General features: G+C 57.9%; 1 protein-coding gene across 2 annotated transcripts in view; it reads left to right on the top strand.

Moving 5' to 3' along the window:
- Positions 1-18219, top strand: part of JPH2 (junctophilin 2) — a 60090-nt gene extending 41871 nt beyond the window's left edge. The window contains exons 3-6 of one of the 2 annotated variants that reach the window (XM_084887556.1): positions 11531-11649; positions 12835-13466; positions 14738-14832; positions 16633-18219. In XM_084887556.1, the coding sequence (XP_084743682.1) occupies positions 11531-11649; positions 12835-13466; positions 14738-14818 (832 nt within the window). In that variant the 3' untranslated portion in view covers positions 14819-14832; positions 16633-18219. Of the gene's footprint in view, positions 1-11530; positions 11650-12834; positions 13467-14737; positions 14833-16632 lie in introns of those variants that run through there. The other variant, XR_014795302.1, reaches the window with a different exon arrangement.
- Positions 18220-23398: the final 5179 nt, after the last annotated feature.

Raw genomic sequence — 23398 nt, 5'->3', positions numbered from 1 at the left:
CTGACTCCGCCTGTGGGATGCCATCGCAGGCCGGGTCCCTGAGCGGGGTGGGGTAAAGTGGGGGGTGCAAGCCCTAAGCCAACTCTGCTCGCCAACGCTGCAGGCTCTCTGGGTAGGCGCCGTGGCTCTCCAGGGTGGGAGGAAAAATTTCCTCTCTAAGTAATAAGGATAAAAACAGCAGCCACTATTGATGGGGTGTACCTACTCTGTGCAGTGCACCACTCAGGCTAGTCTCTAAAGCTCCCTGAGGTGAGTTTCTCCTGCTCGCTGCTGCATCCCCAGGTCTAGCCCGGACCTGGCACCCAGCAGGTGCTTAGTAGATACTGGTCACGATCCGATACCTATATGCTTCCCGCAGATCCTCATACTAACCCTAGTGGCAACAAAGTGCTATTAACCCATTTTACTGGTAAGGAAACTGAGACTTGCAGAAGTTCCGTGACTCGCCAGAGGTCATGCAACTTGGAAGGAGGGGAGCTGAGGTCTGAAACCAGGTCGTCTGACTCCAACACCGAACAGTGCTTCCGTCTTCTTACTTCTCTTTCGTTTCCCTGGGATGCCTGGCTTTCTCCCTTCACGGGCTGTGTGAGTCGGATGGGTCACGTACCCTGTTCACTCTTAGGTTCCCTCCTCTGTGCATTGGGAATGGATGGTGATATCTACCTTAGAGAATATCGTGGGGACCAACTGAGATCAAACAGGCAAATGTCTTAGCATTGTGCCTGGTACACTGGACAGCTATTGCCTATTGATGATGAGGAGGAGGAGGAGGCGGAGGCGGATGGGCCCCAGGGAATTCAGCATCCTCCTGGCTGGATTGGACCGAGGAGCAGAGTGGGCGAAAGGTGAGGCCGTTCCACAGCAGGCTCCGTCCCCCGTGGAGCTCAGGGCCACTCCTAGGCCCCCTGAGGCCGCCCGGGTTTCCAAAGCAAGAGGCCGGAGGGGCCTAGGGTTTTACCCTCCTTGGCACACACCCGTGTTCTTTTTTTTTCTTTTTTTTTCTGTTCCAGTCTGCTTTTATTTAATAGAATACACAATTGCCTTTTAAGAACGCAAACAGACATATCAAAGGTGATTGTTTAGTAAACCATAAGATTATCAGGTTAGGGGGGAATTTGCTTTAGGCCATTAAGTCAGCAGTAGATAATAAAATGCAAATTCACCCTGTGAATATCAAAGGTGCCCAGGTCAGTCTTCTGATGGACTTATATCAATTACTGTTGATCTTGATTTCCAGCATTTCCCCCTTCTTTAAATATTTAATAGATGTTGATATGCCACTTGCAGAGCTTCAATTCTTTTAAGATTTTTATTCCTCATCTGCAGACACACAGCTGGTTACTGCTAGCGTGGCAAGAAAGACATTTTCAGGCATTCTTGGGGTTTTAATCTCTTCACAAATTCATTCAGCTATCTGGACCATCTTCTTTATCACTCCCCAAGTCATCTCTGGGCTGTTCATCATCCGCCCTGCACAACCGTGTTCTTGTGTCACCTTGATGGCCCGAGAGTCCCAGGAGCACCTGCTGTGTGCTCAGGCCTGGGCCGGTCTCCGTAGAAGACACAGAGGCAGGGCCTGCTGCTCTTCGGCGGTGCCCGTGGCCACACTGTGGAGGGGCAGCACAGAGGACTGCGGGAGACACAAGGTTCTGGATCCGCTGTCTGGGGTCCCTCCCTTGCTGGCTGTGTCCTCGCGGGCAAGTTGTTGAGAAAAGCCCGGAGCCTCCGTTTCCCCGTCCGCACCGGTACCCCGGGGATGACAGCAGGCAGCTCTCGCTTACGGAGTCATTGTCTGGGCGCAGGGATGAGCTATGTGTGAGCACTCGGTCAGCGACCCTTCTAACGTGTCTGTGACCGGGGAACCATCGCCATGATTAGTTGTCAGTTACTGGAAATGGTCACACAGGCTTCTCCGGGCCTCCGTTTCTCCATTGTATTGCCGTGTTGTTAAGTGAGAGGAGATGCTCTCTGAGGTTCTTCCCAGCTCTGCGAGTCTCACCGCCAAGGATATGTGACCCGTCCAACACAACATCCACCTAACCGATACTTACTGAGCACCTGCTCGGTGCCAGCTTCTGTGCTGGTGAGCGAGGCTTCTGCTTCTGCTTTTTTTTTTTTTTTTTAATATATTTTTATTGATTTTTACAGAGAGGAAGGGAGAGGGATAGAGAGCTAGAAACACGGATGAGAGAGAATCATCTACCAGCTGCCTCCTGCTCACCCCCTATCGGGGATGTGCCCGCAACCAAGGTACATGCCCTTGACCAGAATCGAACCTGCGACCTTTCAGTCCGCAGGCCGACCCTCTATCCACTGAGCCAAACCGGTTTCGGCAGAGGCTTCTGCTTTTTGCGGGCCTCACAGTGGGAGACAAAGTGACCTGGCAGCCAAGGGCAGGGAACTGCAAGAGCAGAGAGCTGGCTGTCAAGGTGAGCTTTCCCCAGGAAGGGTTTTGAAGGATGAATAGGAGTTGTTCACCCAAGGAAGAGGTAAAGGATGAGGCTGGGGACAGGAGTTCTGGAGAGGAAAGATCACGTGTAGAAGCCCCAGCGGTGTCAGCAGCGGGGCACACGGGAAGAACTGTTTTCTGACCGTCTGGAGGGCCGGGTTTGGCAGGAGCTGGGTCATGAAGTCGTATGTACCTTTTCATGTTGCCCTTCAGGCACGGGGAAGGACAGAAGATCAAGTTCAGATGTCCTGGGGGTGGCCTCTGGGAAAGGCTTCCGGGACCAGATGGGGGATAAGAGGGAAATGTACATCCAGAGTTAGCATTCAGCGGGACATTCCAGTCTCACCACGCCAGCTGTTAGAAGCCCGAAATACCCCAGTTTGAATCGGTTTGTAGTCAGCAGCTGCCCTGAGCCCCCTCTGCGCTCCAGCCACCCCGTCACCGCCCTGCTCACCGGGCCTCTTGCCCGGGACCTTGACCTCCCCGGGACCCAGCACCTAATGAACCACACGGCCAGCAGGGGGCCTCCACACCATTCCCATTGGTTGGCTGCCCCCCTGCCCCCCAACACCGTAGCAGCTGCTGGAGATATATATATATATATATATATATATATATATATATATATATATATATATATATAATATTTAATATATTTTATTAATTTTTTACAGAGTGGAAGAGAGTGGGATAGAGAGTTAGAAACATCTGTGAGAGAGAATCATTGACCAGTTGCCTCCTGCACACCCCCCATCGGGGATGTGCTTGCAACCAAGGTACATGCCCTTGACCAGAATCGAACCTGGGACCCTTCATTCCGCAGGCCGACGCTCTATCCACTGAGCCAAACCGGTTTTGGCTGCTGGATATTTTCAATATCACCCCAATGCCCACATTTCAGTCCAGCCCTCCAGCTCCAGGAAAGCATTAGAGAACTTCAGACAGAGCAGGACCCGCTCAGGAAATCCTAGTCTTAACCCCGGTCATGCCCTCTCCCTGCAGGGTGGCAGGGGTGAGGCTGGAATGCCCCCTGAGGCCCATTGCATGCCGGGCGGACGTGGGCTTGGGACCAAACCAGGACCTGGGGCCCAGCCCCAGCCCTCACACTGCCTGACATGTGGCCGCCCTTCGGCCATGCTGCCCCTCGGAGCCTGGTTCTCCTGTCTGTTTAGTGACCGTGGTAATACCCTTAGGGTTTGCCCAAGTGCAGCCGACCTCGGTCATAGGTGACGGACTGGCCTTTCTTCAGCGGAGTGAGGCATCAGGGCTGGTGGTCCAGCCCAGGGCCCTCCCGCTCAGGCGGTCGGGACGAAGGCTGGGGATGTAGAGCGAGGCCACACCGCGCCCCAGGCCGGGCCGCGGCCAGTCCCAGCTGACGGGCCTCTGGAAAGCGGCTGGAACCGAAGCAGCCTGGCAAAGGCGTGACTCAGCCGCGGCTTTGGGACCAGACAGGCCTGGCTTTGAGGTCCGGCTGGCTCCGGCACTTCCAGGCTGTGAGCCTCGAGCAGAGGGTTTTCTGAGCCTCCACTCCTCCTCCGTAGAGGGGGCTGTCTTGAGGATGACAGGAGATCCATCCTGTTGTTCCCATAAGCAACGGCCACACATTGGGAGGCTCACGATGACAGAATGTATTATTTCTGCCGGTTCCGGAGGTCAGGAGTCCGAAGTCGGTGTCTCCAGGCTGACATCGAGGTGCTGGCAGGGCTGGTCCTCCGGAGGCTCTGGCAGGAACCAATTCTTTCAGCCCCCGGTCCCTGGCTCACGCCCCCTCCCTCCATCTTCCAAGCTCACCGCCCCAGTCTCTACTTCCATCCTCACCCGCCTTCCCGCAAGCCGTCACACCTCCTTCCACCGCCCTCTTCCAGGGCGCTGTGGGTACCCCGGGCCTGCCCGCGTAATCCAGGCTAATCCCCGCGCCTCCCGATCCTCGCCCAATCACATCTGCCGGCCTCCTCTGCCGTGTAAGGCCGCACTCGCAGGTTCCAGGGGCTGGGGCCTGGGTATCTTCGGGGCCGCACGGGTCAGGTGTGGGCCACGCCCTGGACACTTGGTGAACAGCAGCGCTGCTGCTCTGTGTCCCCCTCTCAGGCAGTTTCCAATAACAGACCATCTTATGAGTGAGGATTTACATGACTATCAGCTACTGTTGTCTCAACTAAACAGTCCAGTGCACAGCTCTGACCTTTGCTAGGGCTCAGGCTCACCAGCATTCAGCTCCTGCTCCACACCTCTCTGCTGGTGAAGACCATGGGCGGCTTCCACGGACCATCATTTGACAATAGACAGGCATGAAGTACTGGTATGTGACACAGGTGGGTGAACCGTGAGACAATGTTTGCATCCGAACTCGTTGGCAGTCCGTAGAATTTTGGAAGGGAATTGCTGGTAAGCGTCGCTATAATAATAACAAACACTGCAATAGTAATGATAGCCAGCATCTGTGAAGTGCTCAGTTTATGCTAAGCGCTTCCGTGTCATCTCATTTCAGGCGCCTAGTGAATTTGTGAAATGGCTGTTATACCCATCTCACAGTTGAGAAAACTGAGGCCAAGAAAGCAAAGGTCAGGTGGTGCCACAATTTGAACTTGAGCTTGTGCCCTTAGCCCTTCTGGGGAGGGCCTTCTGGGCAGGGGCCTAGCACACATTTGCCAAATGGGGCCCAGGGGTGGAGGTGGGGAGGAAGGGCTCTGTCAGGACTCTCTCACTGGGCCCATGCCCGCATCCTTGGGCAGGTAGGTGTTTTCTCCCAGGGAGCTCTGGGCAGGTGGCTAGACACCCCAGCTGTGGCTCCTCCTCGGGTTTACTCTGACCCCGGTTGTTCGGGGAAATGGCTGTGGCCAGCCAGAGCCAGGGCGAGAGGCTATTTTGGGAGAAGGGGGGGCGGGCAGTGGCATCTGAAGCATCCCACCTCAGGAAGACACTTGGCAGCCCTGGCCCTGCCAGGCACCTCTGCAGCCTGCAGATTATCGCCTCCACACCCACCACGGACAGCTTGTCCTGAAGGGCTTTTTTCTAATTTTAAAGCCAGCAAATCAGTGGCATTGAGTCCGTTCAGGATTTTCCTTTAGCCTTCCTTCTCCAAAAACACGTACTGTTATGTGCTTCTTATGTACTTTATTTGCATGCACCTCTGTAGCACATCCTGTCCTGGCCACTGTGCTAAGGGCCATAGGACTGTTCGTTTATTTTTTATAGCATTTTCCCCAGGTGGGTGCTATTATTATCCCCACTTTCCAGACGGAAGGCTGGGGCTCAGGGGACTCAGATGGGCCCGAGGATACTGGAAGCAGAATCAGGTCTCGCACCCAGGCCACCTGGCCAGAGCTGCCCCTTCTTAGCCACTCCACTATGTGGTCCCGAGGCCGGGCTCCATGCCCCTGTTCATCCGTTGATTTTCGGAGAGATTGCATGGCTGGGTCCTAGTCCTCTCCACACATGGTCCCAGGACAGGGAAGACCTGGCCAGAGTTAGTAACTGTGTGACCTGGAGAAAGTGACTCCAGCTCTCTGAGGTCAGATGTGAAAAGGCGGCCATAGCACAGAGCCAGGCAAAGTGCTCCAGGAAGAACAGATAATTATCTATCTATCTATCTATCTATCTTTATCTATCTATATAAAAGCCTAATATGCTGTTGACTAATTAGTCGCTATGATGTGCACTGACCACCAGGGGGCAGATGCTCCAACTGGTAGGTTAGCTTGCTGCTGGGTCCGGCTGATCGGGACTGGGTGAGATGAGAGCAGACACTCCCTGGAGCCAACCCTGGGTCCCTCCTTAGGTCCCTCCCCATCACCGGCCCTGATTGGCCTCAGTCAGGGCTGGGCGAGATGGCCCTGATTGGCCCCAATTGCCGGCCAGGCAAAGGGACCCCACCCATGCACAAACTGGTGCACTGGGCCTCTAGTTAACAATAGAAGAGGAGACAGTCATTGAGTAAATACATGAGAACAGGGGTCGACAAAAGTTTTCTGCAGCCGAAACCGGTTTGGCTCAATGGATAGAGCGTCGGCTTGGGGACTGAGAGGTCCCGGGTTCGATTCCGGTCAAGGGCATGTACCTTGGTTGCGGGCATATCCCCGGTAGGGGGTGTGCAAGAGGCAGCTGATTGATGACTCTCTCTCATCGAAGTTTCTAGCTCTCTATCTCTCTCCCTCCCTCTCTGTACAAAATCAATAAAAATATATTAAAAAAAAAAAAAAGTTTTCTGCAAGGGCCGAACTGTGACTTTTCTTAAACAGGATATTCCCTTCAGATTTTAAAATGCTATTATTGATTTCAGAGAGAGGAATGGAGAGGGAGAGCGAGAGCGAGAGAGAGAGATACATCAATGATGAGAGAGAATTATTGATTGGCTGCCTCCTGCACACTCCCCACTGGGGATCAAACCCAAAACCTGGGTATGTGCCCTGACCAGGAATTGAACTGTGATCTGGTTCATAGATTGATGCTTAACCACTGAGCAACATCAGCTGGGCCAGAGTATAAATATTTTTGAGTTGGCAGGTCATACAGTCTCCATGGCAACTATTTAACTCTAGACAATAGAAAAACAGACGGGTGTGGCTGTGTTCCAGTGAAACTTTATTTATATGGACACTGCAATGTGAACGTCATATGAAATTTTTCACGTGCCAGAAAATATTACCCTCTTGTTTTTTACCCCCAACTGTTTAAAAATATAAAAACCATTACAAGCTCACAGGCGGTATAAAAGCAGGCAGCTGGCTGGATTCAGCCTGCCACTGTGATCTGCACAAGAATGGGAGTTTTACAGGGATTTTTAAAAATATATATTTTATTGATTTTTTACAGAGAGGAAAGGAGAGGGACAGAGAGCTAGAAACATCGATGAGAGAGAATCATCGATCAGCTGCCTCCTGCACAACCCCCACCGGGGATGTGCCCGCAACCAAGGTCCATGCCCTTGACCGGGATCGAACCCAGGACCTTCCACTCCGCAGGCCAACGCCCTATCCATTGAGCCACACCGGCTTTGGCCACAGGGATTTTTCGGTGCCTGGTTGGTTAGTGTGGCCACAGGGCCCAGGTCAGTGCCTGCCACAGGCGGGTTCTTTGTGAAGCTGTATGAAATGAATGAATCCATGCACAGAAGGGTCTTGGGCGGGTCTTTAGGGCTGGGCGTTGGACGGAGGGGAATAGCATTCAAGGAGGAAAGGCGGGGAGTGGGGGTGAGCCCAGAGAAGCCGTCTGTGCCCGGGGGACAGCGGGGCAGCAGGCCAGCTGTGGCCAGGCCGCGAGGGGTCCGGGGTGGGACGGAGGCAGGCGAGGGGGTGGGTGCTCCGGGAGTGGTTCCCTGGGGCTCAGACCCTGCCCCTGTCCCCCAACCGCAGGCCTTATTTTTAACCCTGCTGACGGGAGAGAGGAAAGCTAATCCCGATGAAATCAAGAAGAGTGACTGATCCCTGCCCCTCCCTCTGCCCCAGTTAGGGCTCCGTCCCTGCGCCCCGCGGGGTCAGACACCCTCGTCCAGAGGACTCCTCCCGGACTCCGCGCGTGGTCGCAGCAGAAGAAACGGTTCCTGCCAAAACCGGTGTGGCTCACTGGATAGAGTGTCGGCCTGGGGACCGAAGGGTCCGGGGTTCGATTCCTTTCAGGGGCAGGTGCCTTGGTTGCGGGCACATTCCCAGTAGGGGTGTGCAGGAGGCAGTTGATGGATGATTCTCTCCCATCGATGTTTCTGACTCTCTCTTCCTCTCTGTAAGAAATCAATAAAATATATTTTAAAGAAGAAAAAAAAATGGTTCCTGCATTTGCCCAGCAGGACGGGGAGAGATCCTGGCGCTTAAAGAAACATCCCCCCCACCCCCCCACCCCGCCCGGCTCCTAGGGGGTGAGCAGCTGGAACTGCGGAAAGGAGAGCTGGACTTGGCTCCGTCTGCCCCGCACGTGCCTCTCAGACGTTCGTGAGCAGCGGGAGCGCCTGCGGGGCTTCTCACACACAGCCTCCCGCACATCCGAGCCAGTCGGTCTGGGGTGGAGCCCGAGAATCTGCATTCCCAACCAGCTGCCGGTGCTGGGAGGCTGGGGGCGGGGGCGTGCACCACACTGCGAGGCATTGAACTAGAAGCAGGCTCCTGGGGTGACAGCCTGTGTTTCCACTGTGCGCTGCCAGTCACACTCCATCAAGACTGTCTCTGGCCCAGGGTGCGAGAGCCCGAAGGCCGGATAGGCAATCGGGGCTTTCCGCTGAGCACCACGGGAAGCCTTGCACACATTTGAAGCAGCAGGTGACTGGTTTAAGCCAGCTCACCACGCCCACCGGGGCCTCTGCGTGCAGTCAGTGGGAGGGAGCGAGCCCGGAGCAGGGATGCGGGCTGGGGGTGGGGGTGGGGGGGCGGGTAATGGGGGGAAGAGGGGGGGAGAAGTACTTTGCAGGAGAAGTGACGGAGGAATGGAGAGACAGGCAAATTCAAGAGCCATAGAGACAAGAGGTGGTGACGGATGGCCATGGGTGTTGGGAGGAGAGGGGGAGGGAGGGCGCAGGGCCTCCTGGCTCGGAGGCCGGGCCCTGGGGAGCCACACCAGAGATCGCGGGCATGATGAGGGGGCTGATGGAGGAATCCGCCGGCCAGACTGCGGGACATGGGCAGAGGAGTGTGCAGTGTGGCTGCCCGCTCTGGCTCCGTGGAGGGTCCACAGGTGACCCCTCCCTGTCCTCTCCCCGCTGCCCGCCCTGGGAGTCCTCCAGGGCGCAGTGTGAGGGCTGCCATGGGCCCGAGGAGCCCGCAGCAGAGCCCAGAGCCCCGGAGCCGGCTCACCCAGCTCACTTTACCAAAAAAGGGCATTTTCTCAGTTGGAAGGTTTGCCCAGCGTTCCCTGCTCCCCCCACCTGGGGTTTCAGGTTCCCAGGGACTTACGTGTCTCCGAAAAGTTCAGAACTGTGAATCACACACACCCACGGGCCGGCACGTGCATGTAGCACAGTGAGTTTTGGTGTCACAAATGCCTCCTCCTCCTCCTCCTCCTCCTCCTCCTCCCCTGTACCGTCCTCCTCCTGCACCACCACAACCACCACCGACAACACCACCATCACCATCATCGCCCTCCCTCAGCCCGTCCTGGGCTGTCACACACTCCCATCCGCTGCCTCTCGGTTGCACAGCACCTCCAGGAGAACTATTACCCTACAGTTAAAGAAACTGAGGCACAGAGAGGCAAAGAAGCCACACACCCAGGATCCTCGAGTCCCAGGGGTGCTGGGACAGAGTGAGGAGAGCGAGGGGGATGCGTGCAGGTGCTGGGTCTGACCCGGTCTTTATTTGAATTTGTCCACAGCGTAGTCATCAAGGACTTTTCTTTGCATGGATTTTGACTTTTAAAAATATCTCATTAAAATATTATGTATCTCGATTACCAATTTTTTTTTTTTTTTTGCCTCCCTCTACATTTAGAGCCGTGGTGGATGGCTTTTGGCGTCAGCCTGGCCCCAGCCTTGGCAGAGCCAAACCTGGAGTCCAGGGCTGCTTAGCTGTCCCCTATGCTGCCCACTTGCCTGTGCCTATGTGCATGGCGCATGCATTTGTGTACGCTTTCCCTCGGTAAAACGTGCTCTCCTTCAGTAAGCATCATCCTGGGGAGCGGGGAGGCCAGCGGCTTGGGGGTCAGGTAGCTCTGGGCTTGAACTCCACTACTTACTGGGTTTTTTTGTTTGTTTTTTTTTAATATATATATATATATATATATATATATATATATATATATAGCAAAGGTGGTGATTTACTGAAGAACAAGTACAGGCTCCACGTAGGGAGGGGAGAGGGAGAAAAAAATATATATTTGAGTTAGATAGAGGAAGGGAGAGGGGGTGAGAGAGAAACATCAGTGTGAGAGCAAAACCTTGACCGGCTGCCGGCTGCCTCTTGCAGGCCCCTGCCAGGCATTGAGCTGGAAACTGAGCATGCGCCCTGACCGGGAACCAAGCCTTCGTACATGGGATGATGCTCAACCAACTGAGCCACTCGGCCCGGCCCCACTCCGCACTGCTGAGCGGAAGCACAGCCCGTGGTTCAGGACACAGACTAGCTCCTGGCGCGCCTGGCTCAAACCCTCCCTCTGCCCCCTGCTGGCTGTGGAGGTGTGGGCGAGAGCCGTAAAGCACGGCTGTGCGGATTTCTCCTCTGTAAGGGGGGGAGGGGGTGGTAGTGGTGGTGGTGGTGGTGGTGATGGTGATAACGTCGGCCACAGGCCGTTATTGGGGGACTAAATGAGTGGATTTCTGGGAAGCCCTTGGCATACAGTAAACACTCTGTGTGTGTTCACTGTCATTTTGCATCCTGGGGCAGGATACCCGTCTGAGACTCGGTTTCCCCACCTGCGAAGCAGGGGCAGTAAAGACTACCTCCCAGGCGGTTTTGAGGATCGAAAGGGACACCATAAAGGGCTTGGCACGTGGCAGGAGCTTAGTAAAACTTACCTCCCTCGTCGGGGGCCCCATTCTGTGCTGGGGGCTGCGATTCAGAGACACAGGTGCCTCCTCTGGCGGAGGAATCAACTCGGCTGCACACGCGAGCGCAGATTTGACCGCGCAGATTTGACCGTTCAGCTCCCCAGAGCTCTCACCCCCTCTCAGGCCTCTGCACAGCTCTTCCCTCTCCCTGGCTCGCTGTCCCCGCCGCCCCCCTCGGGGGTCCATAGGTGTGACCGGATACCATAGGGGTCTGGACACAAAAAAAGATCAAGTACCCTGCTCTGGGGCCTGGGCCTCCTCTGCATTTCACCAGCAACAGGAGGAAAAAGATGAAGCAGGGAATCACGGGAGATGTTTCTATGGGCCAGGACAGGAAAGAACATACATCACTCCTTCCCACAATGCACTGGCTAAGACTCAGTCACCTGACCACGCCTAGCTGCAAGGGAGGCTGGGAAATGTCTACCTGTATGCCCGGAAAGCAGAGGAAGTGGCCTGCGGAACGCTCAGGATCGGGCCACAGGGCTCCATCGGTGTTCCTCCCGGCCTGGGTGGATGGATGCCCTGTCCACGGTGTCTCTGTGAGTCGGGGAGAAGGGACAGAGGGCTGGTTCTCGGGAAGGATGCTGAGTTTCCGTCGTGTTGTCTCCTAGGACCAGCCACGCCAAGGCCAAAGCTGAGGCCGCCGAGCAGGCCGCCCTGGCCGCCAACCAGGAGTGCAGTGTTGCCCGCAGTCTGGCCAGGGAGCTGGCGCCGGACTTCTACCAGCCAGGTAGGCCGGCCGAGGCGGGGACCGTCAGGACCGGGTGCCGGAGGTCCCCACGGGCGGACACGGTCCTCTTGCTTCGCTGGAAAGCCGAGGCGCCCGAGTTGTGTCCGCGATAGGCTGTGAGTCCTGGAAGCCGTGGGGCATGACAGGCAGGGGATGGCTGACACAGGCTCCGGCTGAGACTGTGTGGGGTATCAGAGGCCCCAGCTGCCGGCTGGCCCCGCTCCAGGCTGGCTCTTCTCCCTGAAGAGGAAGGAGGACCTCCTGGCTCTGACAGGGACCTTGTACTGAGAGTGACGGGACGGGAGCCCCCTACCCCCCCCCCCCCCCATGGGGTATTGTTGTTCTCTGCATGAAGGGTTTTAAGGTGAGCGGCCTGATCAGATTTGTTTTCTCAGCATTACCCTGGCTGCAGCAAGGAGACCAAGGGTAAACTGAGATAAAAGAGCCGGGAACAGGGGCACTGTGCCTGCGAGGCTAAGCTGCTTCTGGTCCCAGCGCTCCCCCTGCTGGTCCCAGGGAGAGTGACACTGGCTGGTGGTCAGGCCATCGCTGTCCCCGTGGGACAGGCCCTGCATCTAATTAATCCTCTTCCTAGTAATTATGAAATGGGCCTGATTAGGCCAATATTTCAGAGAAGGGGGTGGAAAGAGACCAGTGTGGCCGCAAGAGCACGGAGTCTGGAGCCAGACTTCCGGATGCTCGTCCTGGCTCTGCCCTGTGGCATCTGGTGCCCTTGGGCAAGTGGCGTCACTCCTCCAGGCCCCCCTTTCACAGAGAAGGAGAGAGAGAGAGAGAGAGAGAGAGAGGGGGGTAGAAACATTGAGGAGAGAGAGACGTTGATCAGCTGCCTCCTGCACACCTCCCCACTGGGGATGTGCCCACAACTAAGGCACATGCCCTTGACCGGAATTGAACCTGGGACCCTTCAGTCTGCAGGCCAATGCTCTATCCACTGAGCCAAACCGGTTTCGGCGAAGCCTCCCTTTCTTCCTCTGTAAAACAGGTGAATACATAACATGGACCTACAGGGTCACTGAAACCAGCAGGGGGTTAGTGTTTGGAAATAGGTGGGTGGTGGGTAGGCGCTGGCCGGGCCAGCCAAGGAGGCCCCGGGAGGTGGAGCGGCTCGCCCAGGGCGCCGGGGGAGGGACGGGGACTCGAACCCGTGGCCCTGTCGCCCCGCAGGCCCGGAGTACCAGAAGCGCCGGCTGCTGCAGGAGATCCTGGAGAACTCGGAGAGCCTGCTGGAGCCGCCGCCGGGCCGGGGCCCCCCGGGGCGGCCCCCCGAGGGCGGCGCCCCGTCCCCGGCCGGGACGCCCCCGCCGCCCAAGCGGCCCCGCCCGGGGGCGGCGGCGGCCACGGACGGCCCGGGCCCCGGCGCCTGGAACGGCGAGCGGGACGCGGGGGGCAGCCGGCCCGCCACGCCCGGCCGCCCGCGCCCCGCGCGCCCCGAGCACATGGCCATCGAGGCGCTGCAGGCGCCGCCCGCGCGGGAGCCCGAGCCCGAGGCGGCGCTGTACCGCGGCTACCACAGCTACGCCGTGCGCACCGGGCCCGGGCCGCCCCCCGAGGAGCCCGAGCCCGGGTCCGAGGCCTCGGGGTCCGACTCCGGGCCGCCCTCGCCGGCCGCCGCGCCCGCCGAGCCCGCCGCGCCCGAGCCCGCGCCCGCGCCCCCCGCCAGGCTGGAGCCCAAGCCCATCGTGCCCAAGGGCGAGCCCAAGGCCAAGGCGCGCAGGACGGAGGCCCGCGGGCTGAGCAAGGGGGGCCGGAGGAAGGCCCGGCGGGAGGCGGCCGGGCCCGACGCGGAGGTGGAGGAGGTGAGGCCGCCGCTGCTGCTGCTGCCGGAGGGCTGCGGGCCGGGCGCTCCCTGCGGGTGCTCAGCGCGGGCAGGGTCCCCAGGGTGGCGGCTTGCTGTGTGTGTGTGTGTGTGTGTGTGTGTGTGTGTGTGTGTGTGTGTGTTTTGGGGGGACGGGGAGAGAACACGGGATTGGGCCGGGGAACCCCAGCAGGGATGTGGGCTCAGGCATGGACAGCCTGCTCCCTGTAAGACATGGGAGCCTGGGACACTGCAGAGGCCCCCACGGTGGGACTGGCCTGGCCTTTTATATATATATAAATATATAAATATATAAATATATAAATATATATATATATATATATATATATATATATATATATATATAAAAGAAGGGAGAGGGATAGAGCTAGAAACATGGATGAGAGAGAGAGAGACATCGACCAGCTGCCTCCTGCACCCCCCCACTGGGGATGTGCCCCCAACCAAGGCACATGCCCTTGACCGGAATCAAACCCGGGACCCTTCAGCCCGCAGACGGACGCTCTATCCACTGAGCCACACCGGTTTCGGCTGGCCTGGCCCTTGGACCCTCATCGGATCAGCAGGGGGCAGTTCTTTGGAGCCTGGGGCAGCTGGGAGCCTGAGCAGCTGGCAGGGAGGGAGGGGTGCGGCTGCAGAGCCCTGGGGGGGGGGGGGGGATCCGCTTCTACAGGGTGTAGCAGGGAGGGCTTCCTGGGGGTGGAGGAGGGGCCCCTGGGGCGTGGGTTCTGGCCCCTCTGGCTTGTCGGAGGAGTTAGGTGCCCAGACGTCCTGTTTTGGGCGAGGCAGTCCTGATGTTTAACGATTTGTCCCGCGTCTCCCGGCGTTTTAAAAAAGCCGCGAGACAGATTGTTAAAAATCGGGACTGTCCCGCCAAAAGCGGGACGTCTGGGCACCTTACGGAGGAGGCTGGGATCTGGGTGGGAGCGGCAGGGACAGTGGCGCCAGGCTCCGGGGACGGACGGACGGGTGCAGCCCCCAGGGCTTCGGGGGAGGCCACGAGCCCGGCTCCCAGGCCCAGCACCACCCATCGTGGTTCGGCTCATTGTTTCCGAGAATTCTTCCCGCTCTGAGGGCCTGCCGTCCCGGTGCTGGTGGACACGCCGGGGAGCGGGCGGGGTGCTCTCTGGAGGGCCCCTCGGAGGGCTCCTGCTTTTCTGTCCGCCCCGTAGTGACGGGGAGGGGAGGGAGAGGAGGGAGGGAGGTTCAGAGGCTACGGGGACTCAGGCGGCCTCTCCCCCTGGCTCCCAGGTCCCCAACACCGTCCTCATCTGCATGGTGATCCTGCTGAACATCGGCCTGGCCATCCTGTTTGTCCACCTGCTGACCTGACCCTCGTCCGCCAGGTGAGGCCGGGGGAGGGGCTGGGGGTTCTGGGCGCCAGGGTGTGGGAACTGCTGGGGAAACGGCCTGCTGCCTCCTGGGCCTTCTTCGCCCTGTGGTTCACGGAGGCCCATCTTGATAGATCCTCCCTTCCTCCAGTTGATGGACAGACGTAAACCCCACCTGTGGCCAGACAGCATCTGCCAAATACCCTAAGCCCCCGGTTCCTAAGTCCCTAGGTCCTTAATCACCAGTCAGCGGGTGCTGAGTGCCCTAAGCCCTGCCCCCTATCCTTAAAGGTGCCTGTACCCCGGCCCTCGCTCTCTTCCGCCCCTCTCTGTGGAAGCAGCCGGCAGGCAGGGTACTCTTCCCTCCAATAAAGCCTGTGTCCTGCCATCAGGGTCTCCAGTCTACCTTCTCTATTTCATCTATCACATCCCCCACCAGAGGCAGGGATCTAGAATGTGGATTTGATAGGTCATGCCCTACACGCACGCACACGCGCGCACACACACACACACACACACACACACTCGTGCTCACTTGCTCCCCATGTGTGAGCACCTGGTTTCTGTCAGGTGAGCACTGGGGCTTCTCTCCCGTATCCATCCCTTTGATCAGCATTCACTGAGCGCCTGCTTGGCTGGGATCTCGGGGGGCAGCAGGGGCGCCCTCCTGTCCTGAGACGTGGGTGAGCCCAGTGGGCGTACACCCTTCATGTACAGCTCCTCATGGAAAAGCCTCCCAGCTGTGCCCCTGGCTCCCCAGGTTCTCACAGGCCTGGAGTGAGTTCAGCTGGGATGGCTGGGCCTCTTCTCTCTCACCCCCAGCCCCCAGCCCCCAGCCTTGCTGACACCCTGCTGTCCGTCAGTTGGTCCCGTCCACTGGTTTTCTCCCAGTGACGGAGCTGGGAGGGCGGTCTGGGCACGGTCTGGTGAGAAGGAGGGGACGTGGGCTGGGCTAAAGGCTAGATGGTCCTCACGGGTCTCAGGCTGACGTGTCTAAAAGACAGACAGCATCGCTCTCCTGCTAGGACCAGTCTTTCCAGGGTAAATCCCGTGCCTGGTGACGCTGACAGGGGGCCTCCTGCCTGCCCCCACCAAAGGCCCTCCTCCTCGGTCCTCCTCGGTCCTAGCTTGGTGTGGGCTGGGGGACCCGTCTCAGGCCCCGAGAAGGAGAGGGAACCCCTGTCCTGTCACCAGGTGCACAGCGATGACGGCAGGAGCAGCAGTGCCGCTGCCCGCGGTAAAGGCTGTGTTCCACAGGGGCTGGGAATGAGCCCTGCAGGGACCGGAGGAGGGGGCGGGGGAGCCCGTTGGCAGCCGGGAGGAGAGAGAGGAAGGGAAGCGGGAACCAGCGAAGGGGCCGCACCTGCACGTGAGCGGAGGCGGCATCCGGAGGACAGCGAATTGTGTCTGACCCCATCGAGTCAGGGCTGTGGGCAGGTGTCCTGCCCCAGAGAAGATCAAGCCTGAGGCTTGACCCCTGCCTTGAACCTGGCCCAGCCTCCGTGCAGCCTCCCTCCGACTCTCACCTGATCTTCTTCATCTTCTTCTTTTTTTTTTTTTTTTGAAATGTGTTTAATATATTTTATTGATTTTTTACAGAGAGGAAGAGAGAGCAATAGAGAGTTAGAAACATCGATGAAAGAGAATCATCGATCAGCTGCCTCCTGCACACCTCACACCGGGGATGTGCCCGCAACCACAGTACATGCCCTTGACCGGAATCGAACCCGGGACCTTTCAGTTTGCAGGCCGACACTCTATCCACTGAGCCAAACTGGTTTCGGCCCACCTGACCTTCTCGCTGTCTCTTTGCAGAGCCCGGAGTGCCTGCTGAGGACACAGAGGCCCGCCTCTCTGCAGTGCTGGGCAGGGCGGCCGCGGAGGCCTGGACCCTGGACCCGGAGCCCCGGTCCCAGCTCACAGCCACGCTGCGGACTTTTAAGGAGGCCTCCCGTGGCGCCCCTGCTGGGCGACGGAGGTGCCCGGCCGGATAGAACGTGCTGGAAACCCTCCTGGAGCTTTGCCCCGGGGCAGGGACAGCCCTGACGGCTCCTGTCCCTCATCCTCATCCACCGCCTCACCTGGTCCCTAGGGCACCCCCTCCCCGGGCTCTGTGTGTGTGGGAGGACTCACCAAACCGGAGCACTGATACGAAATCCCCGGCCCTTCTTGCCGCCCCTCCCCCGCTTTAACTTATCCCCCGGCTGCGGGGCTGGCAGCCGCCTGGGTGGCCGGCAGCCAGGGAGCGCTCTCAGGCGGCCCTGACCCAGCACGCACTCTGTCCCCTGCTCACAGGGGCTCGGGAGGGCAGTAGAGGAAGTGGGCATGCTCGGTTTGAATATCCCAGAGCGCAGTGCTCCTGCCTCCTCCCGCCTGTCCAGCTAGCCTCCCTCCGGGCCAGCGGAGGAGGAGGTGGCGGGAGGGACGGGAGCCTCCGGCTAGGCAGCTGCCGGCCCGGGCGGCCAGGGCGCGGGGGCGGGAAGAGGGCCCCTGTGCTCCGTGTGTCAGCCCGAGGCTGGCGTTGCACTTAGCGTTTCTGGCGTGCTCGGAGGTCACCGTGCGGGGCCTGGGCTGGCGAGGTCAGGCCACCGTGGTGCCCGCTGAGTGTGTGTGGCCACTCTCCCCGCCAGGGCCCGCAGCAGGCTCAGGGGACGCTGCGCATGGAAGCTTTTGGAAGCCCGGACAGACTCCCCGGGGCAGACGTGCAGGCAGCGCTGAAGACCGGCTGCTTGTCGGCATGCATCCCCCAGGGGGAGGAGCGGCCTATGCGATGACCGGCCCCCGGCTGGCTTGCGGAGAGGTCTGCATGCAGCTCGTCACGGATGTGTGGTGCCCCCGGGCCTCTGGCCCTGTGCCGGCCGGGATGGGCAGACGCGGAGGGCCGGCAGAAGCTGCCCCCGGGGCGGATGGGGTGAACGTCCCAGGCCCCCAGCAGGAAGGAGGCGACAGTGACATCCAGGAGAGCGGAGGGGCCGCTGCTCTCCTCCCTCTGTGCCTGCGGCCGCTGGCCTGGGCGTGGTGGCCCGGCCCCCCCAGGCCAGCTCTGCGGCCTGAAGTGCCTTCTGATGGGTGTGCTTTTCCTCCCCCCTCAGTGCCTGGGGCCTCTGTCCAGCTTCACTCGTGCTGCTAAGCCCGGGCCCCTCGGCGTGGCTGGGCCGTGGACCGCCTTCCCGCGGAGGCAGCCTCGGACCCGCCATCCTCCGCCCGCCCGCCAGGCCCGTGGCTCCGCCTCTGCGTGGGCTTCTCTGGACTCCGAGGGAGTGCGGGGCGGGCCGGGCGCTGCTGAGGGCGGCCAGGCTCCCGGCCTGGGCTCCGGGTCGTTGTCCAGGTTTCTTGGTGTTTGGGGCGAGGGCTCAGGACGCTGCAATCTGTGCGATAATAAACCTGCATCTGCTCACAGGCTCCGGCGGGCTGCGTGTCTGCTTGTGGGCCTGGGCTGCGGGGCTGCTGCGGGGAGTGTGAGCGGCTGGGGGCCCTGGGCCACGCTGGTCTGGGCTCCATCTCTCAGAGTTCCCACAATACTTCGTGAGGGGCAGCTCAGAGACCTTTGCAGGGCAGACCCTGAATCTCTAAAGCTGAGTTCCAGAAGCTTCCCTGAACAGCAGATGGTGGAAGAAAGAGCCCACCCTTTGAGGTCAGGTCTTCACGGGCTCCAATCTCGCTCACCTACCAATTTTACTTCTCTGAGCCTCAGTTTCCTTATCTGTACAACCGGCCGGAGTGGCTCAGTTGGTTGAGCATCATCCTGTGCACAGAAAGGCAACCTGTTTGATTCTGTCAGGGCATATACCCCTCCATATCTCTCTCTCTCTCTCTCTCTCTCTCTCTCTCTCTCTCTCTCTCTCTCCCTGTCTCTCTCTCTCTCTCTCTCTCTCTCTCTCTCTCTCTCTCTCTCTCTCTCTCTCTCCCTGTCTCTCTCTCTCTCTCTCTCTCTCTCTCTCTCTCTCTCTCTCTCTCTCTCTCTCCCTGTCTCTCTCCCTGTCTCTCTTTCTTTCTCTCTCTCTGTATGTCCTCAGGTAAATGGAAAGGTAATAGAACGGGGTAGCTCCTGGGGTGACGGTAAGGATTGCATTGAGCACTGGAGCTTATGGGAAGCCCAGCTGTAGAGAGCATTGAGAAATGAGGTTACTGAGCTTGGCGTCATCACTGCTGTGGCACTGTGTTGTCATTAGCCCCGGGCGTTTTGACGGATGACCTGGGAGGCCCGAAGGGGTGGGGATGATTCTGCCCAATCAGACGGCCACAGGAGGTTCCAGAGGGGGACCCGGAGGCCATCGTCAGAGGCTCCGCAGAGAGACCTGCCCCAGGTGGCACAGCCAGGCAGTGGCGGGGAGCAGCTGGCCCTTCCCGATAAGTTCCTCCCAGAGACGCAGCCCTGGTGACCTGGGTGTCGGAGAGCGTCCCTCGCCCATGGAGGGGCTGGAGTCCAGGCAGGTCACGCGTGGTCAGTGACCTGGTTCTCGCCCTTGTGCCACCAGTGGCTCGCTGTGTGTCAGTCATTCCATCTGACCGTGCCTCCGTTTCTTGTCAAGTCCGTGCCATCGCCGCGTTCACGGGTAGCACAGTTGTGAGCGTCGCAGGAGGTGTATTGTGGGTGATAAAGACATTTTCAAAACCCCAGGATCACCAGGAAGAAGGATGGACTTGCAGGAGTGGGCTTGGGGGAGTGGAATGAGGAGAGAGTTCTAATCCCCAGGACTTTGAGAATATACTCAACAAGGAAAGGGTGGGCAGTCCGCCCAGCTGGCTGGTCTGTAGACTGGCTATGTGTGTGTGTGTGTGTGTGTGTGTGTGTGTGTAATGGAGAGAGGGGTTGGGGCAGCAGGTTGGCTATATTAAAATCACCTTGGATGGTTTAAAAAGAGGCTCATTCCTGAGCCCCGTGGAACCTGGCAGTCAGGTAAGGTTGGTTGGAGTCGGGCGCCCCCTGGTGGCCCAAAAGCAGCCTGGTTGGCGTCTTTTCCCGTCCAGGCCAGTGGCAGCTCCAGGCAGTTTGGTTTGGGATTGATTTGAGGCATCTTGTGCTGGAGGGAAACCAAAAACCACCTTGTGGGCAATGCCCAGGCCCATGACCACTGACACTGGCGTGGGGCCTCAGCGGGACTGCTCCATGGGAGAGGAAGGGAGGGAGCCCTGGAGCCGTGGGGTTCAGATTTGGGATTTGCGGCAAGAAGGGCATTTTCATAACCTCTGATAGAGCCACAGAGGACCCGGCTGTGCTCGAAGAGGAGCCTTTGGCTGCATGTAACAGAAAACCAGCCAGATTACAACCTTAAACGGGAAAAATGATATAGAGCACCCTCTACCATGCACTACAAACAGTACAAAATGCAAACGATGCCTGAACTGTACGGCACAAAACTTGCTCGTATGTCAACATTAAAATAGGCTCTTAATTTCTTTTTCTTTGTGCCAAGTTCTGACTGTGTCCGTGGAGGCTGACCTTCCCCCCCCCCACCCCCCTGACCCTGCCTTGCTGGCCCCCAGGAGAAGGGAAGGCCCCCATTGGATGGAGGCAGGTGGCTGTGGGTCAAACGCTGCTATCTGGTGGCAGAGCAGCAGTGCGGTTCGGGGCGGTAGCCAGGAAATCACGTCGCTGGGTTAACATCTCAAAGCTTCTGGGTTTTCCTTTCCGAGATGATGAAAACCATTGTTTGTTTGACCCGAAAGCCCAAGTTGGCCCTGAAGCCTGTTAGGCTCGCTGCACTGCGCTGCAGTTCTGAATGATGAGCACGAGGTGGCGCCACTGCTCCAAATGTGAGGGATCTCATGAACTGGCTCAAGAGAAGGGTGCCTACACACACACACACACACACACACACACACACACGCACACACACACACGAGGCCCAATGCACGAAAATTTGTGCAAGGGTAAGCCTTCCTTCCCCTGGCTGCTGGCACTGGCTTCCCTCCACTCCAGCCCCGGGTTCATCTGGAAGGACATCCAGAATGACATCCGGTCTAATTAGCATAGTACCCTTTTTTTTAAAAAAAATATATTTTATTGATTTTCACAGAGAGGAAGAGAGAGGGATAGAGAGTTAGAAACATCGATGAGAGAGAATCATCGATCAGCTGCCTCCTGCACACCCCCCACTGGGGATGTGCCCGCAACCAAGGTACATGCCCTTGCCCAGAATCGAACCGGGGACCCTTCAGTCCGCAGGCCAACGCTCTATCCACTGAGCCAAACCGGTCCCGGCACTAGTACCCTTTTAATATATATAAATCCAACACCATTACTCCTCTCTGATTCACCACAATAATAGCAGCTATTGTAAATTAATTCCTTACTACACGCCAGGTAAGCACTTTACTTGCATTATTTTTTTAAAATTTTAATCTTTTAAAATATATTTTATTGATTTTTTTACAGAGAGGAAGAGAGAGGGATAGAGAGTTAGAAACATCGATGAGAGAGAATCATCGATCAGCTGCCTCCTGCACACCCCCCACTGGGGATGTGCCCGCAACCAAGGTACATGCCCCTGACTGGAATCGAACCTGGGACCTTTCAGTCCTTAAAAAGACGCTCTATCCACTGAGCCAAACGGGTTTCGGCTTTACTTGCATTATTTCATATATTCCTTACAACAGCTCTATGATTTGACAATATTTTACAGAAGCTAAGATTCAAAACCAGGCCAGTCTGCTTGTCTGTCTGTCCTCAAAGCCCATGCTCTTATTTTTAAATCCTCACCTGAGGATATTTTTCTGTTGATTTTTAGAGAGAGTGGAAGGGAGGGAGACACAGAGAGAGAAACGTGGATGTGAGAGGGGCACAGTGATTGGTTGCCTCCTGCACGCATCCTGCGGGCTGCAGATTGAGCCTGCAACCCAGGTACGTGCTCTTGTCCAGAATCGAACCTGAGACCCTTCAATCTGCAGGCCGACCTCTATCCACTGAGCCAAACCGGCCAGGGCAAAGCCCATATTCCTGACAGTGTCTTCAACGGATGGCGCAGACTAGATGCTTGGAGGCTGCATTTGGCTGGCAAACTGGTTTTGGCCAGCATGGTGCCATAAAACGCATTGCACTTACGTGCTCTGGGGCTGGGCAGACCCTCTCCACTTAGCGATAGTCCTCCTCGCCTCATTGGTCTAGGAACGAGACGGAAGCTGGAGGGAGAGCCATCTGTCCCTCCTCAGATTGGAAGGGTCTGCCGTCGGCCTTAGTGAAAAGACCCACCCAAAGGTACCTCACGATGACTTCAGGACTTTACAACGAGAAAACTAGAAGCTCCCGAGACAGGGAGAATGACACAGCCTGCCCGGAAGAGGGGCAGGGCCGCATCAGGTCTCCAGCAGCCATCCCGGAAGCTAGAGGGCAGCGAGGCCTCCGCATCCGCAGAGAGAGTGACTTCCAGCCCAGACATCTTCGCGGGTCAAACCAGCGGCCCCGTATGAGGGGAGAGTGAGCACGCTGGCAGGCCTTCGAGTTCACTCCCCACCTCCCTTTCCGTGGAAAGCCACGGGCGGATGTGCTCCAGCACACAGAGGAGCAAAGCCAGGCAGAGGAGTGGGCGGGATCCAGAGAGAGACCCTCCGGTGGGCGGGAGCAAAGGGATCTGCTCAGTAGCATTGGAGGGAAGTGTTTGGTGATGGCGGGGAGGCTGTGAGAAAGAGGGAACATGGGGGCGTCGGGTGTCTGTCCGTAGGCAGAGTGAGTGCCTAGTCCCGTGAGATGTGGGGACAGAAGAGGGGCATGGGAAGATTACACATGAGAAGAACAAAACCCAGAAATTTACTCAAGAGAAAAATGGCAAAGAACTCAACGTGGCCCATCAGCCAACATCAGTTCACGTAATAATGGCGTCACCCTGGAGTGCTCACTTACCCACACCTGTTACGGAGCTTCCTGAGGAGGGCAGGAGAAGAGGAAGCCAAGAGGGGGGGTATGTGAGCACTAAATCCTCTTTTCTCCACAAAAAGAAGTGAACACATTTAAACTGAGGTGTCAAAAATGAGTGGCCTATGCTGAAACCGGTTTGGCTCAGTGGACAGAGCATTGGCCTGGGGACTCAAGGGTCCCAGGTTCGATTCTGGTCAAGGGCATGTACCTTGGTTGCGGGCACATCCCCAGTAGGGGGTGTGCAGGAGGCAGCTGATCTATGATTCTCTCTCATCGATATTTCTGGCTCTCTATCCCTCTCTCTTTCTCTCTGTAAAAAAAAAAATCAATAAAATATATTTACCAAAAAAAAAAAAAAAAAAAAAAAAAAAACCCATATGCCTACCAGTGACACCAGTAGTGGGGTCTGGAGCAGGCCGGCCTCGTATTTACGGGGTGAGTCAAGGTGCAAAGGGAGGCTCTGCCCAGAGGTCACGACCTCCCTCCCCCTCCGGCCAGTCTCCTGCAGCAGAGGGGCCTTGGGTGCACGCTCCGGCCGCTGGAGAGCTGGCCACAAGCCCACGCAGGCCCTGGGACACGCAGCGTGGCTCAGAAAGGCGGAGTGCCACTGGTGGCATGACTCCTCGGCTCCACGGACCCCTAACCCTGCAGGGAGGGCATGAGACAGGCCGGGACCCCAAAACAGAGTCCTGTTTCCTGGCCTAAGGCAGCCACGGAAAGCCCGGC

The sequence above is a fragment of the Pipistrellus hanaki genome (assembly GCF_964339955.1).
Source record: "Pipistrellus hanaki genome assembly, chromosome: 6".
Classification (NCBI taxonomy): domain Eukaryota; kingdom Metazoa; phylum Chordata; class Mammalia; order Chiroptera; family Vespertilionidae; genus Pipistrellus; species Pipistrellus hanaki.
The sequence above is the reverse complement of the archived record's forward strand: the minus strand, read 5'-3'. Positions and strand labels throughout refer to the sequence as shown.